At 43.6% G+C, this 17,543-nt stretch overlaps 1 protein-coding gene across 5 annotated transcripts in view; it reads left to right on the forward strand.

Moving 5' to 3' along the window:
- The first annotated feature begins 2,867 nt into the window (after window positions 1-2,867).
- The window catches only part of PTPRK (protein tyrosine phosphatase receptor type K), a 414,239-nt gene continuing 399,563 nt past the window's right edge, over window positions 2,868-17,543 (forward strand). For 4 of the 5 annotated variants that reach the window (XM_064447319.1, XM_064447321.1, XM_064447320.1 and 1 more), the window contains exon 1: window positions 2,885-3,234. In XM_064447319.1, the coding sequence (XP_064303389.1) occupies window positions 3,123-3,234 (112 nt within the window). In that variant the 5' untranslated portion in view covers window positions 2,885-3,122. Of the gene's footprint in view, window positions 3,235-17,543 lie in introns of all 5 variants that reach the window. The other variant, XM_064447325.1, reaches the window with a different exon arrangement.

Here is a 17,543-nt window from a genome sequence, read left to right on the forward strand (position 1 = left end):
TCTCACTCTAGGAGAATAGTTAAAAGTTCCTGGAAAAAAAAAAAGAGGGAAGAGGAAAATATTTTTGCTGGTTAGGTATATGTATTTTAGCATAACATATTGTACATACTATTCAAATACCATGGGAAAATACCATGTTAGATATTAATTCTCTCATATAGCATTGGAATATTGCTAATTTAAGATATTTTACTGTGAGATGATATATTATGCTAGACATCTGTCGGTCATTATGAACAAAATTAAATGATAGCCTGTGTTAAAAATTATGTTATGATGGGCTTAGCAACACCCAAAAGTGTAATGGGAAAGTTTTAACAGGGAATGCAAAGGGGGTAGAAGCATCTAGTAGAGTTTCAGAACCAAACTTTCTTGAATTTGACAGAGGTTTATTTGACACTTTATTTAGAGGTTATAATTACCGGGATAAAGACTGTACCTTCCTTAAGTTCCAAATACCCCTTGGGCTGGAGGGAAAGACATTACTGTGGGGTCTCTCCATCCTTCTGCTGCTGCATTTGGCTTGCATTTAGCACACAAGTTGTTAGCTCAGGTTTTAAAAGATGTGCAAGAGGTAATATAAATATGCTTTGTTATTAACTGAAATTGCAAAAGACTGGAAAACATCTAGAGCTCTAAAAATGTAAAAGCTGGAACAAAAATAAATCCATTCATGTCATACAACATAAAAATGATCTCAAACCTGATGTGTAAGTTTAAGTCTTTGTCAGGATGCCAAGTACAGTAGAAGGACACAAAGAGTGAACTACATGTAATAGTTTGACAGATACATACCTGGAGGAAAAGTGGGGTCACGTGTGCATCTTGCCCACACCTCTCAAGCTCAAACTCTCCAGTCCAGGAAAGAATAGCAATGAAGATCCTCTTTGTTGCTTTTTAATAGGAATGTGAGTAACGGGAAAGGATAAAATCCCAGGAGGCTCCCCCTGGAAGATACAGAAACTATCTGGATAAAGCATAGATGACTGTCAGTGGGACCCACCGCCTCACAGCGGTGAAACGGAGCGGCATCCTGGTGCTGCACATCCGCCATCACCTAACGGCCTCTCTCACAGTCTGGACATGGTGATCCGCAGTGCTGGTCACCAGAGGTACCTGCGAGACTGCCACAGCGGTTAAGGGGAAGCGGGCGTTAGTCCTCCTCTCCCCTTGCCCTCCCAAACCATTCACAAGTTATCTGGCTTGAGGTAATTTTTACACCATTGGCTCTAGAGCTCACAGGAGAAAGGACAGCATCAGATACCTGTGTGCTCCCCCACCCCTATACTAAGATGAATTGGTACATCTTTCTCATTAAAAATTTCCACATAACAGAAATTGTGACATAGCTTAATGCGTCAGAAGCTGGGCTGGCACACTACTTTCCTTCACCTTGCTCAGAAGAATTTCCTGTGTTTACTTGGACCCAGTATGTGGCCCATCCTTCCTGAAACACCGGGTGTCATGAGATCCGCCTCACCCAGCTCCCATCCTTGAAGTTCAAACAAAGAGCCAGTGTTCACTGAAGCACATCATTTTATAGTTCACAGTAAGCATGGAAGTTGATTTTCAGCCACTCCACCCAAACGAAGAACAGGGGTTTCCAGGTGTAGAGCCTTTCCAGTGCTGGGTTTTGGTTTTTTTTTGGAGGGGCGTGAAGTCATGTTAGTTTGTATAACAAAGCAAACTGTTGCGTTTCACTTTATTTTTCTGTGAAAACACGAGGGTTTGCAGGGTTTAGAGGTAAACGTATCAATTACCACACATTGGCTGGAAAGGATTTTGAATCACAGCAAACCTTTGATGAACCTGGATTGAATTTCGAGGTTGCAATAAAACCTGTGAGTTTCCAGTGGTTTCAGATTCTGTTGCAATCACGATACAACGTCTCCAATTGCAAGCTGCCATGCAAAAAAGAAAAACTAATAGGATAAAAAATGTGCAGGAAATTTATTTAAACAGAAATTCCAGCACCGGTGCCTTTATCCATTATTCCAAATGCTTTATAGGGTCCTAAGCTCTGGAAAGGGTACGGACCTCCAGTGCTTTCAAAGACAGAGAAAGGGGCCTTTATTATACGGCATACCTGGGGTCCGGATTTAGCGAGAAGGTCCTGCTTCCCAACCCACGGGTGTCGGAGTTGTATAGCTGCATACAGACCTGCCTGAAAGGTCGGTTATTTATTACATGTGGAAACGACAGCATTAACGGCAATACCTTTTATTACAATTTCAGTTCCGATCGACGAGGCTTCGCTGGCGTTACGAGGCAGACAAGTGTTGCCAAAGAGAGGGGAGCAAAGAAAAACCACAAATCCTGGCTCGAAGATGTGCAGCCAGGCAGCTCGATGCCCGGCGATACCGCAACGCTCGCCGCCCGATCTATAACGCGTTTCTAAAAGCCAGGGACAGCCGGCAAACCGCAGCCGGGCCGCCCGGGCTCGTCCCCTGCAAACGGCGCCCGGGACTCGCCGCCCCCCGGCCCCGCTCCCTGCCCCCGACCTCCCCGCCCCGCCGGCGCCTCCCCCTTTCGCCCCCGGAGGCGGTGGGCTCCCCGGGGCGGGGGTCTCACAGAGCCGCCGGTAGCGGCTCCCGGGCCGCGCTGAGCCGAGCCGGGGCTGGCAGCGCAGCGCTGAGCCAGGCTGCGCCGTGCCGGAGGGAGCGGAGGAGAGCCGAGCCGAGCCGAGCCGAGGCGAGGCGTGCCTGGGAAAGCCGCGCCGAGGCGAGCCGAGCCTAGTCGCGCCGAGGCGCGGCGGTGCTGGCCCCCGCGCCTGCAGCAGGAGGCGCTGCCGGGCGCCGCTCCGCCGCGGGCCGGAGTCCCACATTCCCCCTGCCAAGTGCCGGGGAGCGGGGGTTGGACGTGCGCGCTCGGCTCCTCCCTCCCTCCCCGCTCGCCCAGCAGCAAAGTAACTCCGGAGTACGAGGGGAGCCGGTGCCGCCGCCGCGCCCGTCGCGCCGCAGACGGCTGCCCCAGCGGGCGGCCCCGGGGCCAGCGGGCGCCCCTCGGCGCGGGGGGTCTCCTGGCGAGGCGCCGGGGCGGGAGGGGCGGGCGAGGCGAGCTCCGCCCGCCGCCGCGGGCCGGGGCAGCCCCGGCCTCTTTCGGAAACTTCTCCGCAAGTCGGCATGGGCAGGGGGGCCGGCGCCGCCGCCTCGCTGCCGCTGCTGGCGGCGCTCGCCCTGCTGGCCGGCCGCTCGCCCGCCCTGCTCGGGGCGGCCCGGGCCCAGCTCTCCGCAGGTGAGTTGCCGCTCGGCGCCCAGGTGAGGGGGTGAGGGAGGGCGGCGCGGCGGGGTCGCGCCGCGACCGGGGTGCCTGCCGGGGAAGGGGAGGGGGTCGCGGGTGGCATCGCTCCGGGACCCGGCTCCCGCGCCCGGGGAGCGGCCGTGGGGCTGCAGAGGGGCTGCCCACGCCTCCCCCCCCCCCCCCCCCCCCCCCCCCCCGTCCGCGAGCGAGCACCTCTGCCGCCGCTCTGTGGGACTTGGAGGGCGACCCACGCGTGTCCGCAGGCTGCCGGCGCGGGGCGGGCAGGGAGCGGGCTTCGGGCTGCACAAACTCCCCTTCCTCCTCTCCTCCACCTCCTCCTCCCGCCCCGGCCAGCCTCCCAGGTGGCGGCGGCGGGGCCGGGGCTGCTGCCGCCCCTTCCCCCGCTCAAACTTTTCCCGGCGTTTCCCTGCCCGGCGCGGGGGGCGCAGCCCACGGGGCTCCCCGGCCCCTTCCCCGCCCGAGCGGAGCGCGGCGCCGAGCTCCCCTCGCCCCGCGGCGTGGGCCGGGGAGTGCACGGCCCGGGCTGCCGGCGGCTGCCGGAATCCACCCACCCACCCCCCCTTAAAAAGAAAAAAATAAAGTGGGCGAGAAAGGGGAGGGAAGGCAGCATCTGGGGACGGCGTCTGTTCTGTTAGAAAGCCTCGAATTTCTCGCCCTCTCCTTCTCCCCCCTCCCCGCCCCACGCCACGGGGTTTTGCAGAATAAAAGCCCGCGGGGCCGGGCGGTGGGAGCTGCGGCCGGTGCGGCGGTGAGTTGTTGGCCCCGGGGAGCCTCGGGGCAGAGCCCGTGGCGGGGCCGGGGCGGTCGCTCCGGGAGGGGAGGGGGGCGGGAGGGCAGCCCCTCCCCTCCCCTCCCGCGGTGCGGGGCGCGGGGGGCCGGTGCGCCGGACCCTGAACCCCCCTCCCCTGTGGTTTGCGAAGCTCCCGTCGTTTGCTTACGGTGAAACTGTAGCGTGAACGCGCTTTCCTTATTGTTTGCCGTGTGGAGTGTTACGCGAAGGTCCAGCCGAAGTAGACTTCAGGCTCTTCCTTTATTTATTTCAATAGTACTCGCGATTGCACCGGGTGCGTCAGTTGGACGAGCATTTGAAACCTTTATCGTAGGATGCTGACTTGGAAACTGCCATTAATAAAAGTGTCTACACTCGGGAGGTTTGCAATCACGGTTTTCATAAGGACTGATGTGTAGTTAGAATGCTTTTTTTTGTTTTCTTCCGTGGTCCTTCTATAAATTAGTTTTTAATTGAGATATTCGAGATGGGTAGTCAGTTAAGAAGTGTGTTGAAGCAGTATGAGAAATTGTGCTGGTCTGAACAGATTACATCTCTTCTATGTGGCAGCCTTTGGTGTGTGTGATTTAATGTCTGCGTATCAGAATTGTAAGATTACGTAAGCACCTACAAGCCTTTTACCAGGGGAGGGGGAGCGTACCATATATGCAGCTGGTATGTTGCAGGAATAGCGAAACTAAAATATGCCCAAGTGTAAGTGTAACCTCTTCTAATCCAAAACCATACTGAAATCAACCAGTGATTTTTGCTTTACTGTAACTCATCAGGCTAATGTTAATGCCAAAGGTAACTTTCATGTAAAGGTCTTTTTATGAGCTCGTTCACTGGCACAAGAAGAGTAGGAAGTTCTGATAACTTACGGTGGTCCGTGGTATTTTATGCTGAAGATGTGGCATGCAGCCCTCTTTGCAAGTACAGAAGTCGGGCTGGTACCGTGGGGTATGTGTTAGGTAAGCAGAGAAGAATGTTCAACATCCTTCTGACCAGAGCAGGTGAAGCTTGTTAAAAGAGTTGTACAGTTGTATCTAGGAAACACGAGATTAATTTTTTTGGTTGGTGGTTTTTTTTTTTCTGTAGAGCGTGTCAGCAGCCGGAATCTTTAGTTTCTGTTGCCAAGTTTAAGAAACACTGATGTGTTGCACCGGTCAGAGGGTTGTTAATTGCAGACTTGCTCAGACTTTCTTGAAGGTTTGGAGAAGCAGATGTGGTGGTTGCTGGTGCTTTCAGTGTACTTGGTTTAAGCTATGGTGCTTGGACTTCTGTTAGATATGCTCAACAGCCATGTGTAGAGCTATGCCCTACTGAACACTTACAGTTAATCTTGGTCTGAAGGCTCTGGATTTAATAACTACTACAAACTTTAGTTTTGTTCCTTATTCTAAACCAGTCCCTGAAGAGTGTGTGTGTGTTGTTTTTGTACGTCTGTTGTTGAGATGTCTTCATCCTGGTGTTAGTGGATGCAGGACACACGAGCTGGGGTTCATAACGTCTCTTCTGGTGAGGGCCTCTCTGTAGCTTACAATGAGATGTTTCTGTATTTGGTGCACACAGAAGCATCTGATTTCTTCATAGTCACCTCCTCTGTTTAGCAGGAGCACTGTTTTTCAAGGATCTTCCTTTGACTGCCTTCTCCCCTCCTCACTTCAATGTAGCAGCCTATACTTTTCCATGTTAAACTGAATCTAACTAATTTTCAGCTTCCTTCTTATTAGTATTCTTATTGTCTGAACTGTAAGAATTTAAAACTATTAATTTTTCTTTGCCATTAATGAAGCTATTAATTCAGTCTGGACCTTTCACAACTCTCTCTCATTGTAATTTGATTTTTATTTCCTTTTTATGATGCTTTGCACTATTCCTGAGTATGAATGGTGGCCAGGTCCAGAATTCTTCATAAAATTTTGACATGTTTATTAAGGGTCTAATCAAATTACAGAGTATGAATTTCTTGAAAGTTGGACGCCTTCGGGAGTGTGTGTGTGACGGTTGTTATCTGTTCTTCCTCATAACATATTCCATGAAAGCAAATGAGAAGGCAAGAGGAGGAGCAGAAGCAGCAAGTTAGGAAAAGGAACAAGACGCATCTTGCAATTTGTTGCTGTCTTAAAAATTGTGCTTGTATATCATCTCCACCCCCTTTGCACATGGTTGAAACACTTTCGTCTTTCTCCACAGATCTGAAATGAAAAAAAAAAAAAAAAAACCAAACCCAAGCAGCTTCCCTCTGCCCCTCCTCCTGCCCAAGCCATCTATAATCCTCAGTGTAATGTTTTCTGGTCTCTGTAGATTGTTTCTTTACACCGCTGCTTTCCATGACCCTTCAACTTGGGTGCGTGCCTGTCAGAATCTAGGCCAAAATGTTTTGGCAGCGCTTTCGCTGTTGAAGTCTAGCTATTCCTTATATAGCACCTCCTTTCATCTGCGACTCCTACAGTTCGATAAAGAACAAGTTCAGCTTGTTTTCACAATTCAATCACTTCAAACTTACATTTTGAATATTATTTTTAGCAATTTGCATGTTTTCAAATTTTGAAAAAATTTGTAAGATTTTTTTTTAAAGAATGCTGCTGGCTTGTCAACCAGCTGATGGAAATATGCATTGCACTGCCTCCGATGGCGTCTGTGCAAGTGTGTGGGGATTTTAATGCTAAATGGAAGATATGAGGATAAAAATTCTAGAGCTGCATCAGCTTACCTGAAGTTAAAGTATGGTATTTCAGACCATAGGGATAGTAAAGCATAAAAGGGAGGACTGTATGTTTTACAAGTTCAAGTTGTTTATTAGCATAGTTATTCTTCAGACTTCTTCATGAAAAGTAGTTATGGTGTCACAAATGAACAGGCAAGAGTAAATATTTCTGGATTAATATCCCTTCCCCCCGCCCCCCCCCAATACTTATAGCTGGGCTTTGGTAGAGAATCTAACTCAGAAATTTAATATTATAAAGTAGAATATATTATTTGTTTTATAAGGATTTTGTAGTTAAATATACTTACAGAGAAATATATGAAAATTGTAATAAGCATATCTACTCTTTAAATTTGTAATCATGTAGTAGAAGAAATTAAGGGCTTTTTGAAAATGTTTTAAAATACTTTTACATAATTAAACTTAAATTAGCCCTTTGCTGTCAGAACAGCAAAAGTTGCTTCAGTCATATTTTATCCTTGAATGTGCTACAATTTGCATGTGGTATACAAGAGACACTTGTGCAGGTAGTAGGCGTCTATGTATAAGAGACTTCTCAGTAGCTTTTTTTTTTTCCACCAAACTGTTAAAATGTATTGACAAATTATGGAAGATGAGTGGAATTAAAAGTGAAGTTATTTTCTCACTTTCACCCCCTCCTTCCCAAATGTTTTCCTTTCCTTTATACATTCAGCTCCTTCCATGGCACTGTTGTTCACAGATCACTTGTCTATCTGTATTTTCAGATGCAATATTATGGTTATAAAAGGTATATAAATTTTCAAACTGGAACTTATTTGGTTCAGATGGGATTGAAAGCACCCAGAACACAGTGACCCCAGAAGTCTTGCGTAATCCCTTTTATCTGAGAAATCATGGTACTGCTTAATCAGTTTGGTAGCAACCTAACCAGTGCATCTTAAACCAGGTAGACATCTTGCGCTTACTTAAGATCTACTTAAGATAGTTAAAAATAAAATTAAAGGAAAAAAGGGAGGTGAGAAACCTGCACAGGATCAAGGCAGAGGTCCACTTAGCCCAATATCCAGTCTCTGATGGTGGGCGCTCAGGATTTTGGTAAAGGTGAGTGACTTCCTCTGAGTACTGTCTGTCCGCAGAGACAATGTGGTGGTATTTAATGTTTTAAGTGGATTCTTGCAACTGTGCTTATGTCTAATAACATCTTCAGCCTGTATTGCTCGTAGCGTTTGCCTCGCTTTGTGACAAGGAATCTGTATGTTGTGTGGGAAGAAAGCTACAGTCCTTTGTTTTTTGAAATTGCTAGCTGTATTTAAAATCTCCTAGCTCTTGTATTAAGAGATGATTAATAATTTCTCTCAATTTACTTGCTTCATGCCACCCAGGGTTTTTCCATCCTCTTTCAACTATGCCTTTTCCAGTTGGAAAAGTCCAGCTCAGCCACTTGTTATGAAGGTACCATTCTGTATCTTCTTTTCATCCTCTGTCAGCCTTCTCTTTCTTTACCAGTTCTACATTGCTGAGAGTAACCAAGAGGCAGCTGCCTGATGGATTTATACAGTGCTTAGTAATGATTTCTGTTCTGTTCCTATCCATAGTGTGATTGTCCCTAGCATTTGCTTTGCTTTTTTGACCATTTGTCCCACTCCTGGTTGTGACCTGGCACTTTTATGGAACCATCTATTTCCTTACTGAAGAGCCGAGATCTTGAGGTTAAATGATGGTCTGTGGGGTGACGGTGTCAGTGGACAGCAGGACCGGTGGAACGGGGAGAGTCTTTAACCAGCCCTTTTGGGGGGAGGGGAAACTTTTAAGCAGGGCTCTTGAAGCACCTGTGACCTTGTGCTGGATGTGTGGGAGAGTTAACCTGTTTAATGCTTACCACTGTGGTTTGTCTTCTCTTTCTGAAATGCTGTTAGTACAAGTGAGTTAAAAAGAGTTTATATCCTCTTACATGTAAAGATTGACAGTATCTGGATTAACATGCAGAGATCTGCAACACTGCTGTGTAGTTGCTTCTGGCTCTGGAGTCTTTATGATGTCTTTGTATTATCTCTTTAGCTGGAAGACCTTTAGGTCATCTTACCTCTCAGGAGTTGGATGCCTCACCAAGCGTCAGCTTTGCTTTACATTAGCATCTGTTTTGGTGAAAACCCTGCTCTTCCTTTTGCAACACAGACCCTGTTGAATGTGTAATAGGAAGCTTCCAAAACTACTACTTTAGTCCTGATAACTGAGTCAGTCAGGACATGCCTTGTGTTTTCATGTGCTGATGGGATCCCATATGCCATAGTTCATTACTGTCATGGAAACATGCCTTTGTAGTGCTGCTTCCAGGAGTGTGCACTCAGGCTTGGAGCTTCAGTTACAATCTGCTGATGCCATTAAGCTAATCTATGGTAGTGCTGCCACAGAGGGGGGGCACTTCCATCACTTGAATGGCTCTCAGGTCTTTGCCTGTGCTAGATCTGGCCACCATGTGGCTTGTGGGTGAGTTAGTTTACTTTTATATGAATCTTCTTGGAGGAAAGGTGGGGCTTGGGGTGTAGTTTCCTTCTGATCGGTGAGTTCAGCTGACCTGCAGACATGTGGCCACATAAATCTGATGTATGGGAGGATGAGGGCTTGTGGTGGGATGCCTTGGTTTGACAACAAGCTGTAATCACAGCATAGGTCATGGAAGGTGAACCTGTGCTGTCTTGAGTCACGTTGGCTCTATACTCTGCTCACTGTGCAGTGCTTCATTCACCTGAGGAAGTGCAAAGAGGAGGCAGGAGGGCACAGAGATGGGTGGGAAGAGAGGCCTGGCATTCCCTCTGGAACTGGAGGGGTTAGACTGGGTGAAGGTGGTTGAGGCTGCATTCTGGCTGACTGCATGCAAGCCCATGACACAGAGCTAGTGTCTCTTTCCCCTGACAGGCATCTTTGAGTAAACTGGGCTTAAATATGTTTTTTTCATTATAATAGATAGCTAAGTCTATTATATAAATGTATGAACAAGAAGTGGCCTATTAATGGCACTTAGTAGAGAGCAGGTGTGATGGATGGCAAGCAGTAGAGGGCTTGGAGGAGGTGATGCCTAGATACCAGGCTAGAGTTAGAGGATGTTGTGACACCCAGTTTGGGGTGCAGCAGGACCATTCTAAAGCCAGTTTCTGAGGTTTCACCTTCTTCCCCGTGTAATCTGTCCTTCCCCATCCTGTGGAATGTTTAAATAGGATTGCCTGTTAGACACGTGCGTGTGGGTGGAAGAGGAAAAACGGCCGTGGTTTCTCAAGGCCAGGGTGAAGCAGTTGAGGAGTGGTAAATGGCATCAGTGAGAATTTTGTAGCATCTGGTTGAGCATAAGGTCCTGCTGCAGCTAATTTTGTTGGTCAGAAAGGCCGTTGCCTCATGCTGCTTCCTGGTAAGCCTTGACTACAGGTGACTTAAAAAGATGTGGTTTAAAACTGTGAAACTACCCAGTTTGAAGTCACCTATAGTGCATGCTTACTGTGTGGTTTTATGTTGCTTACGCTCTGATCTTACCAGGAAGCTATATAGTTAAAAGCAACATTTACATTTTCTAGAAGTTTTATAAATACTAGACACTAACAGAAACATACTGAAACCTTTTCCTGAACAAGACATAATTAGTATTTGTGTCAGCTCAGTGCTGTGTTTAAAGAAAGAAACAAACAAGCAAAAAAGCCACAGGCCGCCCCAGCCCCCAAAACACTGAATATGACAAAAGAATAGCTGCTTGTTGTAGGATTTTTTGTAAGTACGTGCACACGTACCCTCAGACTTGAAAAGCTGATGCTGGTGGCATGTGAAAATATTTTAAATCTGTTTTTTACTTCTGAATGTTGAGCTGCTCAATAAACATTAAAATTGTGGAAATAAGCTTAAAATTATACATTATAAAGAATATTTACACACTTGAGCTCATTTTAGTTGACTTAATATCTAATACATTTTTCTGTAAATAAGCTGCATTTGTCCCTTGAAAGGTGAAAGCTAAGTATTGATTAGTGAATTTGAAACAACAGAAGTTTTCAGGTTTGCTTTTTGTTACAGAAATTTAATTTCCATAAAAGTTGGAGTTTTTATGAACAAATCTCTATGCGTATTTCAGTTAGGAACCGTTTATTTGTTGATCTAACAGTCTATTTTGTGATTGCTGTCATGGCCGAATCTTTGCCTTGACAGCCTTTGCACTGTTTTGTTTTAAACAGTCTAAAAATATTCAGCAGGATCTGATATATTACCTAGTATGAAAACAATGAGCTAATGGCAGAGTGCTGCGTTTTGTTTTATTTGAAGGACTGCAGATGAAAAGTTCTGTGAAGTTGTTACTCAAGATAATTTCTGCTGTTGATAGATAAAGTGGTTGTAGAACCGAGGGTGCTGAATTGAGCCTCAACAGGGACAATGTGTCCTTAAATCCTTAAAGCACTGAGTGGATGGTCAGGAATTTGAGTCAATGTATTTGTTGGAACATCTGTAATGTGTAACTGTATTCTGGGGTAAGAACACAGCATAAGCATATGGCAGCAAGACCCTCTATAGAATAATAACATGACATACAAATGATACACTAGTCTCTGGTTAAAAACATGTGAATCTCCTTATAGAGGAGGGAGAAGTGCTGGCCACTGCCAAAAGGAAGGGGGGGTCTCCCAAAAATCACAGTGAACGTTACAGCAATGGGGCAACCTTGTACCGATAACTTTGAGTCACTTTCTCAAGCAGAATAAGCCATCATTGTAAACTTATTTTCCTGCAGGTTTAAAACTTGGGGCTGCATTAGGATTTTTTTGCTGGCGTAGCTATATTTTGCTAATAGGTTCGTATTCCCCCCCGCCCCAAATTACTCAATGGCCAGTGTGCAAACAAACTAACCAACCCCTTGAGTGTGGATGAGGTCTGAAAGAGATTATCTGGTCTAATAGTCTAGTAGTCTGGAGGGAAAAAAAAAAAATCAGTATTTTCCATAAGCATAAATTAACTTTAACATGTAAAAACTTGTTTTAAACTAGAAGGTGCTGTGCATAGGCTTGTCAGGCACTTCTTCTTTTTAAGATCATACGTATATGGAATTGGCTGATATTTATGGTAATGCACCAAGTATATGCCTTAGTAAAAGGACTGAGAGACTTAATTTCTTGAGGATTGGAGCTGTGAAAAGATTAAATTCTTTGCTCAGTACTACGGGTAATATGAGGGTATTTTTGTTAGCCAGCATATGAAACATTGGACCCTTCAGTTTGCCAGAAAGTCATTTACTTCTGCTACCGTTTACTGAAAACATGTGATTATATTTATTAATTGAATAGCAAAAGAAGCCATTTCCCAACTACCATGTCATGAACTTAATTCTCCTGACTTATGAGACACTGTTGTACACTTTAAAACCAAGTTCTGCTGCAATTAAATTATGGTATGTTCATTCTAATTATTACAGGCTGGTTACTCAATTTATTCTGAGGTGGAGTTCTGTGCTTTCTTTTGTGTGTAAACACTTGTTCTGTAACAGTAAAAATGACTGATGAGTATTAACAAGAAGAGAAAAATGTTATGAAGAACAATTGTGGCTGTAGTTCAAATGAATTCAAAGCAGCTCAGAATGAAAATTTTGACTGGATAGTTGACTTCTTGAGCTACTGGGGTTTTTTGGGTTTTGTTATTTCTATATATAGGTAGTGTTTATTTGTGAATCCTATAGTGTGATTTTAGGATACCTGTTGCTTTTAAATGATTGTTGCAGTGAAAAATTATAAGACCTGGTGGAGACTTCCCCCATAGCTATTAATTAGAAAAATGCTTAGGACAAATTGATAAAATATCAAGTCAATCTGTGACATCTTTATGTGGTATTAGGCTGGAATAAGATCAAAATGGGGTGTATCAGTTGTCTTGATCCTCCTGTTATCCTGTGTTATCCTGTTTGCCTGTTCTTTGTAAACGTGAAAGCACTTACCAGCCATAAGAGCGCTGAAGAGATGCGGCCCAATTCATGGCTCCATACGGTAGAGAAGTTCTCAGTGCTGACTGAGTCATCCTTTGTAAAATGCTTTAAAGGGACAATTTGTTAAAACCTACTCATCTGAAATATACCAAAGGCAGTTTTGTGTGTTGATCAACTTCTGATTCCTTTGAAGAAATGATTTTTTTTTTAAATATTTCTTGAAGGCATTTCTTCAGATATCTCTCAAATTGGTATGCTGAAATCTGAGTATTGTATAGTTTCACATAGACAGTACACCAGGACATTGGTGTATAACTTTTCAGTGCTTTTCGTCATATGTTTACAGAGGAGATGATGGCGTTGGTTTAAAAATAATATGAAATAAATAAAAACCCCAAAACCAAACTCAGAACTACCCTACCATTCCATAGCCCTTTCACCGACCCTGAAAAAAAGTGGATTGTCATATTCCCACTATTCTTCTCTCTCTCTTTTTTTTTTTTTTCTTTTTTCTTTTTCTTCTTAAATTTCCTTGGCTCTCCTTGTTTTTTGCTGGAAGAATTTTATGGCAATGTTATGGGGTTTAGTGCCATAATTGAAGGGAGGCAAGGTGTATAAGATTGCTTACTCAAAAATGGTTAATGGGTATAAATATCATTAGAGTGTTCAGGAAATTTTTATATGGTTAATTATTTAGCTGTATCTGTCTTCTGTTACATGACAGAATTGTTTGGTGCATTTAATGTTCAATTTTTCAGGCTAGAAAATTTCCAGTGAATAGGCTTACATCTTTTCAACAACAGAGACATAACAAAATGGTCTTTTCAGTCTCCTCTTCCTTAGTCAATTCAGAAAAGCCAAAGGTATTCGTTTTGCAGTTAGCTTTTACTAGTAATCCATCCTGACCCAACGCTTGAAAATACTAGAAATTGCAAACTAGTTCCACAGTCTTGCCAGCTCTTCAGCATATGAATAATTAGTATGTGTGGCCTTGTTTAGTGCAAAAGGTCTGTTTATGTTAAGTTTCTTGCATTTGTAAATCTCTGGGGTGTTGGCTTTCCTTTTCCTTGCTACCTTTTCTTTCAGATAGTATGTATGACAAACTGTTCACAACCCTCACCCATCAGAAAACCCTTCATCTCCTTGCTACATACATACGTAAAGCTGTAACGTATGTACATATGTAAGTGTAAAATCAGGACAGGCTATTTCCAGCTGAAAACAAAACCTTCAGTGTGTAATGATTTGGATTTCTGAATTGGTTGAAACAAAGCTTGGAAATGGAAGGGAGTATAATTTCCGTGGTGAACACAGGGTAAAGAGGTGGGTGTAATGTCAAAGAATGTAAAGGTGATTTCTGAGGTGGCTGAAACCTGGCAGGGAGAAGTTGTCAGTCAAATTACCTTTTTTTGTTTTTAATATTAACTTGTAATATTTTAAAAACAATTCTATTAGTAGTTACTGCATTTGGATGCTGTTAATAGCCAAGCTGTTTAGCTCTTTTTCTTTGATAGTTAGTTTAATGCTGTGATTCATCTTGCATAAGTGAGAACGTGTTGCATTCTTAGGTGGTGTGTTATTCTCAGTACTCCCCCCCCTCCCCCCCCCTTCCCTTTTCCTTTCCTTTCCTTTGAAATCCACGTATACTGATTTGGTTGAATACTAACAGGGTAAGTTAACAGCTCCTTCTGAGTCATGTTGAAGGCATGAAGTGCTTCCAGGTCTGCAGTCCTTTCCAGGGATGAGCAAGTTCCTTGCCCGTTTGTGTATCCTGCATCTGCACAGCAGCAGTTAACTACCAGGCTCAGTTTATAGGTTGTTTTAAACACGTTGACATAGATATACTAAACAGCTTTTTTTTGGGGGTGGTGGTTGTTCCTTCTGGCTCACTTATCTGTATTTCTTTGAGTTTATACTCCAAATGTGCAGTTCTGGTGATTTATTGGTGTTTCTGTCCACTGTTGAACAAGGAGTTGCATTAAGTGACCAGCATTTGGGAAGGACAAGATTATGCTCTTGTTTAGAGAGACTGCACAGATGTTCTTTATGAGCATTCAGAAGACGGGAGACTGTACGTTACTTTCAATTTGACAGAAACCGTGTATGTGAAAATCTTTGGTCTGAGCTTTGTGGGCTGCATAAAGAGGCTGTGAACCTGAAAGAGTAGCATTTGTGATTAATAATGACATTTGCAGACCCTAGGAATACTGAAATAATCTGTTGGATGGCTTTGCATAGTGATAGTATCCAGATGCTCACTATAAACTTCTCTCTCTGTTTGCCTAAGCATGGAAATGGGAATGAAAACAAGTATTAGATAGTTGTGTATTTCAGGGCAGAATTTTGGCCATCCATCTCTTAAAACACCTATCCTTCACTTGTCACCTGAAAGCTATCGTAAGTAATTTATAGATCAGTCTTATTCTATGATGTTGAAGTTAAGAGAATTGGAAGAAAAATCTGTTCAATGGAAGTGAATGCATGATTAAAAAACAACTAAACAAAAAACCCCTGACACTTGGATGTGCAGCATTTGCATCATGAGCCTAAACCTAAAAAAAGTTAGGCAACCGGGAATGGAGGCAAATGCCAAAGAAAATGCTCAGAGTTAATAAGCTGATGATTTAGGCAGTCCCTAGAGGACACAGGAACAAATGAATGAAGTTGGTAAATATTTATTCATCTCCCAAATAACATTACAATTTGATTTACTTTTGAGGTGCACTACAGTACTGATGTTGATTACCTAACAGATTATTTAGTAAGGAAAAGCAACTGCTCTTGTGTTTGGAGGAAAAAATTAGGTCCTGGGGTCACAATTTTATAATAAAAAAAACCCCTTAAATCGTGAAGATCCCAGATCCTTTTCCATGTTCTTCCATATTACATCAGTTCTTGTCTTGTGGTTGAGGATTGAGTCCTGAGATGGTGGCAGTCTTGCAGCTATGCAAATGAAACAAAAGGTTTGAAGAAGAAAGTGTAGTATTAAAAAGTGGCAGAAAGGTCTGCAAATCCATTGCAAAAGTCTTGAAGTTGATGAGTTTCTTTAGTGTGCCATCAATGGGAGATGGCTTTACTCTATTATAGGATGCTAAATGTGGACTGAGAAACAAAAGAAGTTAAACCCGTGCTTGTTGCTGCTCTTCAGCTTTTGGTACTTCAGGAGAAACTCATGTTTTGTCATCATCTTGTTACACTGACAATTGTAGGTGTGTGGCCAGTAATAAGTAAAATTCCAAACCACTCATGCTGTATGTTGACTGTATTACCAGATTAAACAGGACAGAAAACCAAACCAGCGTACTCGCCTATGGGATGAGTACCTTCTTGCTTAAGACCTCACTTTCCAGGCTCCCAGCCCACAGGTCAGAGGGTTTTGGTAACTTTCCTTAGAGTTCTCCAGTTTCTTCCTTGCTTCTGCTCAGCCTCTATTTATTGGTGTGGGGTTTTTAAAATTCCCAGATCACAGTATCTTTATCTTCCAGTCTACTGTATTAAAAAGGCCTTGTCACAGAGGAATTCAGGTAAAACTGGGTTCTGTTTACTTCAGAATCCTCTTCTGAGAAATTCTGCGTCTGAGATGACTGTCTTGTTTGTGACAGTATCCTTACTGCCCTTCTTTTACATTCTCTTTCACCTGCTTGTTTACTATATCCCAACTATAGTAATCGAGCATCTGATTAAATTTACATTTCTTTGTGTAAGAATTAAGAAAGAGAAGACTGTGTGTTGCCTGAGTATTTTAGCAAAATAGGGCCTCCTTATGTAAAAGATTATTTTGACTATGTTTAGGCCCAGAGAAGTTGCTCTTTTCTTACACTTTTGAGGCTTAGAACCCAATTTAAAAAAAAAAAAAGGGGGGGGGGGAGGGGTGGTGGAATCAGACCTCGGATTTTTTCTCATCTGTGGGGAAGGGGGAAAAATAGAGAAAGTGTAACAACATTAAGAACGTTAGAGTTGCACAGACTGAAGATTTCTGTCTAAATAAGTTATAATTAAGAGGATTTACCTTTAGCAGTATATAAGATACAATCATTGATATTTACCTTCTATGTAAATGTTCAGTAGTTGATGTATAGCTCGTAAATGGACCCAGTGGCTGTTTGAGGAATGTGTTTATACATGGTAAAATGTCTAAATACTTCTGGGTTCCCTGGAGTATTTTTGGTTTCTTTCATATATGATTGATCAGTTTACCTAACACAGAGGAGTTTGTTCTCAGACACAGTTTACAGATTCTGGCATGATGAAACGTTGTAATAGCAGCAGATGAAGTGCATGGGAAAAGAAGATATTCTTAATGGGAGACTGTAATCAGTAGTTGAAAACTTGCTAATGGAGTGCAGAAGATAGTAGCCTAGCAGATGGCCATTAGGGTCGTGTATGAAAGTGGAAATGTACGGAAAAATTAAATGAAGTCAAAGCTTGGGTAAATGCTCTGAAGTGGAATTCAGTTTGCTTTCCAAAAAGATTTGAATTGAAGACTTGGAAAATCCACTCACCTGAATAAATAGGAAAGGTTCCGTTTTTAATTTAAGCTTTTAACTTGAATGGTTGCGAATAGAAACATTTTCAAAAAATATTTCCAAAGGCAAAATAAGGGTTTTCTGCACATTTAGTTGCACTGCCTTTTTTTGCTCTTGAACTTTTATGAGCTGCTATGGTGAGAAGTTGGAAGGATCTTGGCAGTTTTCTGTGACACAGGTAACTGTCAGGACAATTCTGTTTTGCTGTGTCTTAGGAAGTCTGTGGCTGTATCTACGTTGGCAAGCAATTTGGTGCAATAGATGCTGGTCCCTGAACTGAAGCGTTATGGAAAGTGAGGCTCAGACCCATTGCACGTGGTGTAGCCAGGCAGGGTTACCTCAGATTAG

Source organism: Phalacrocorax carbo, chromosome 3 (assembly GCF_963921805.1).
Source record: "Phalacrocorax carbo chromosome 3, bPhaCar2.1, whole genome shotgun sequence".
NCBI classification, from domain to species: Eukaryota; Metazoa; Chordata; class Aves; order Suliformes; family Phalacrocoracidae; genus Phalacrocorax; species Phalacrocorax carbo.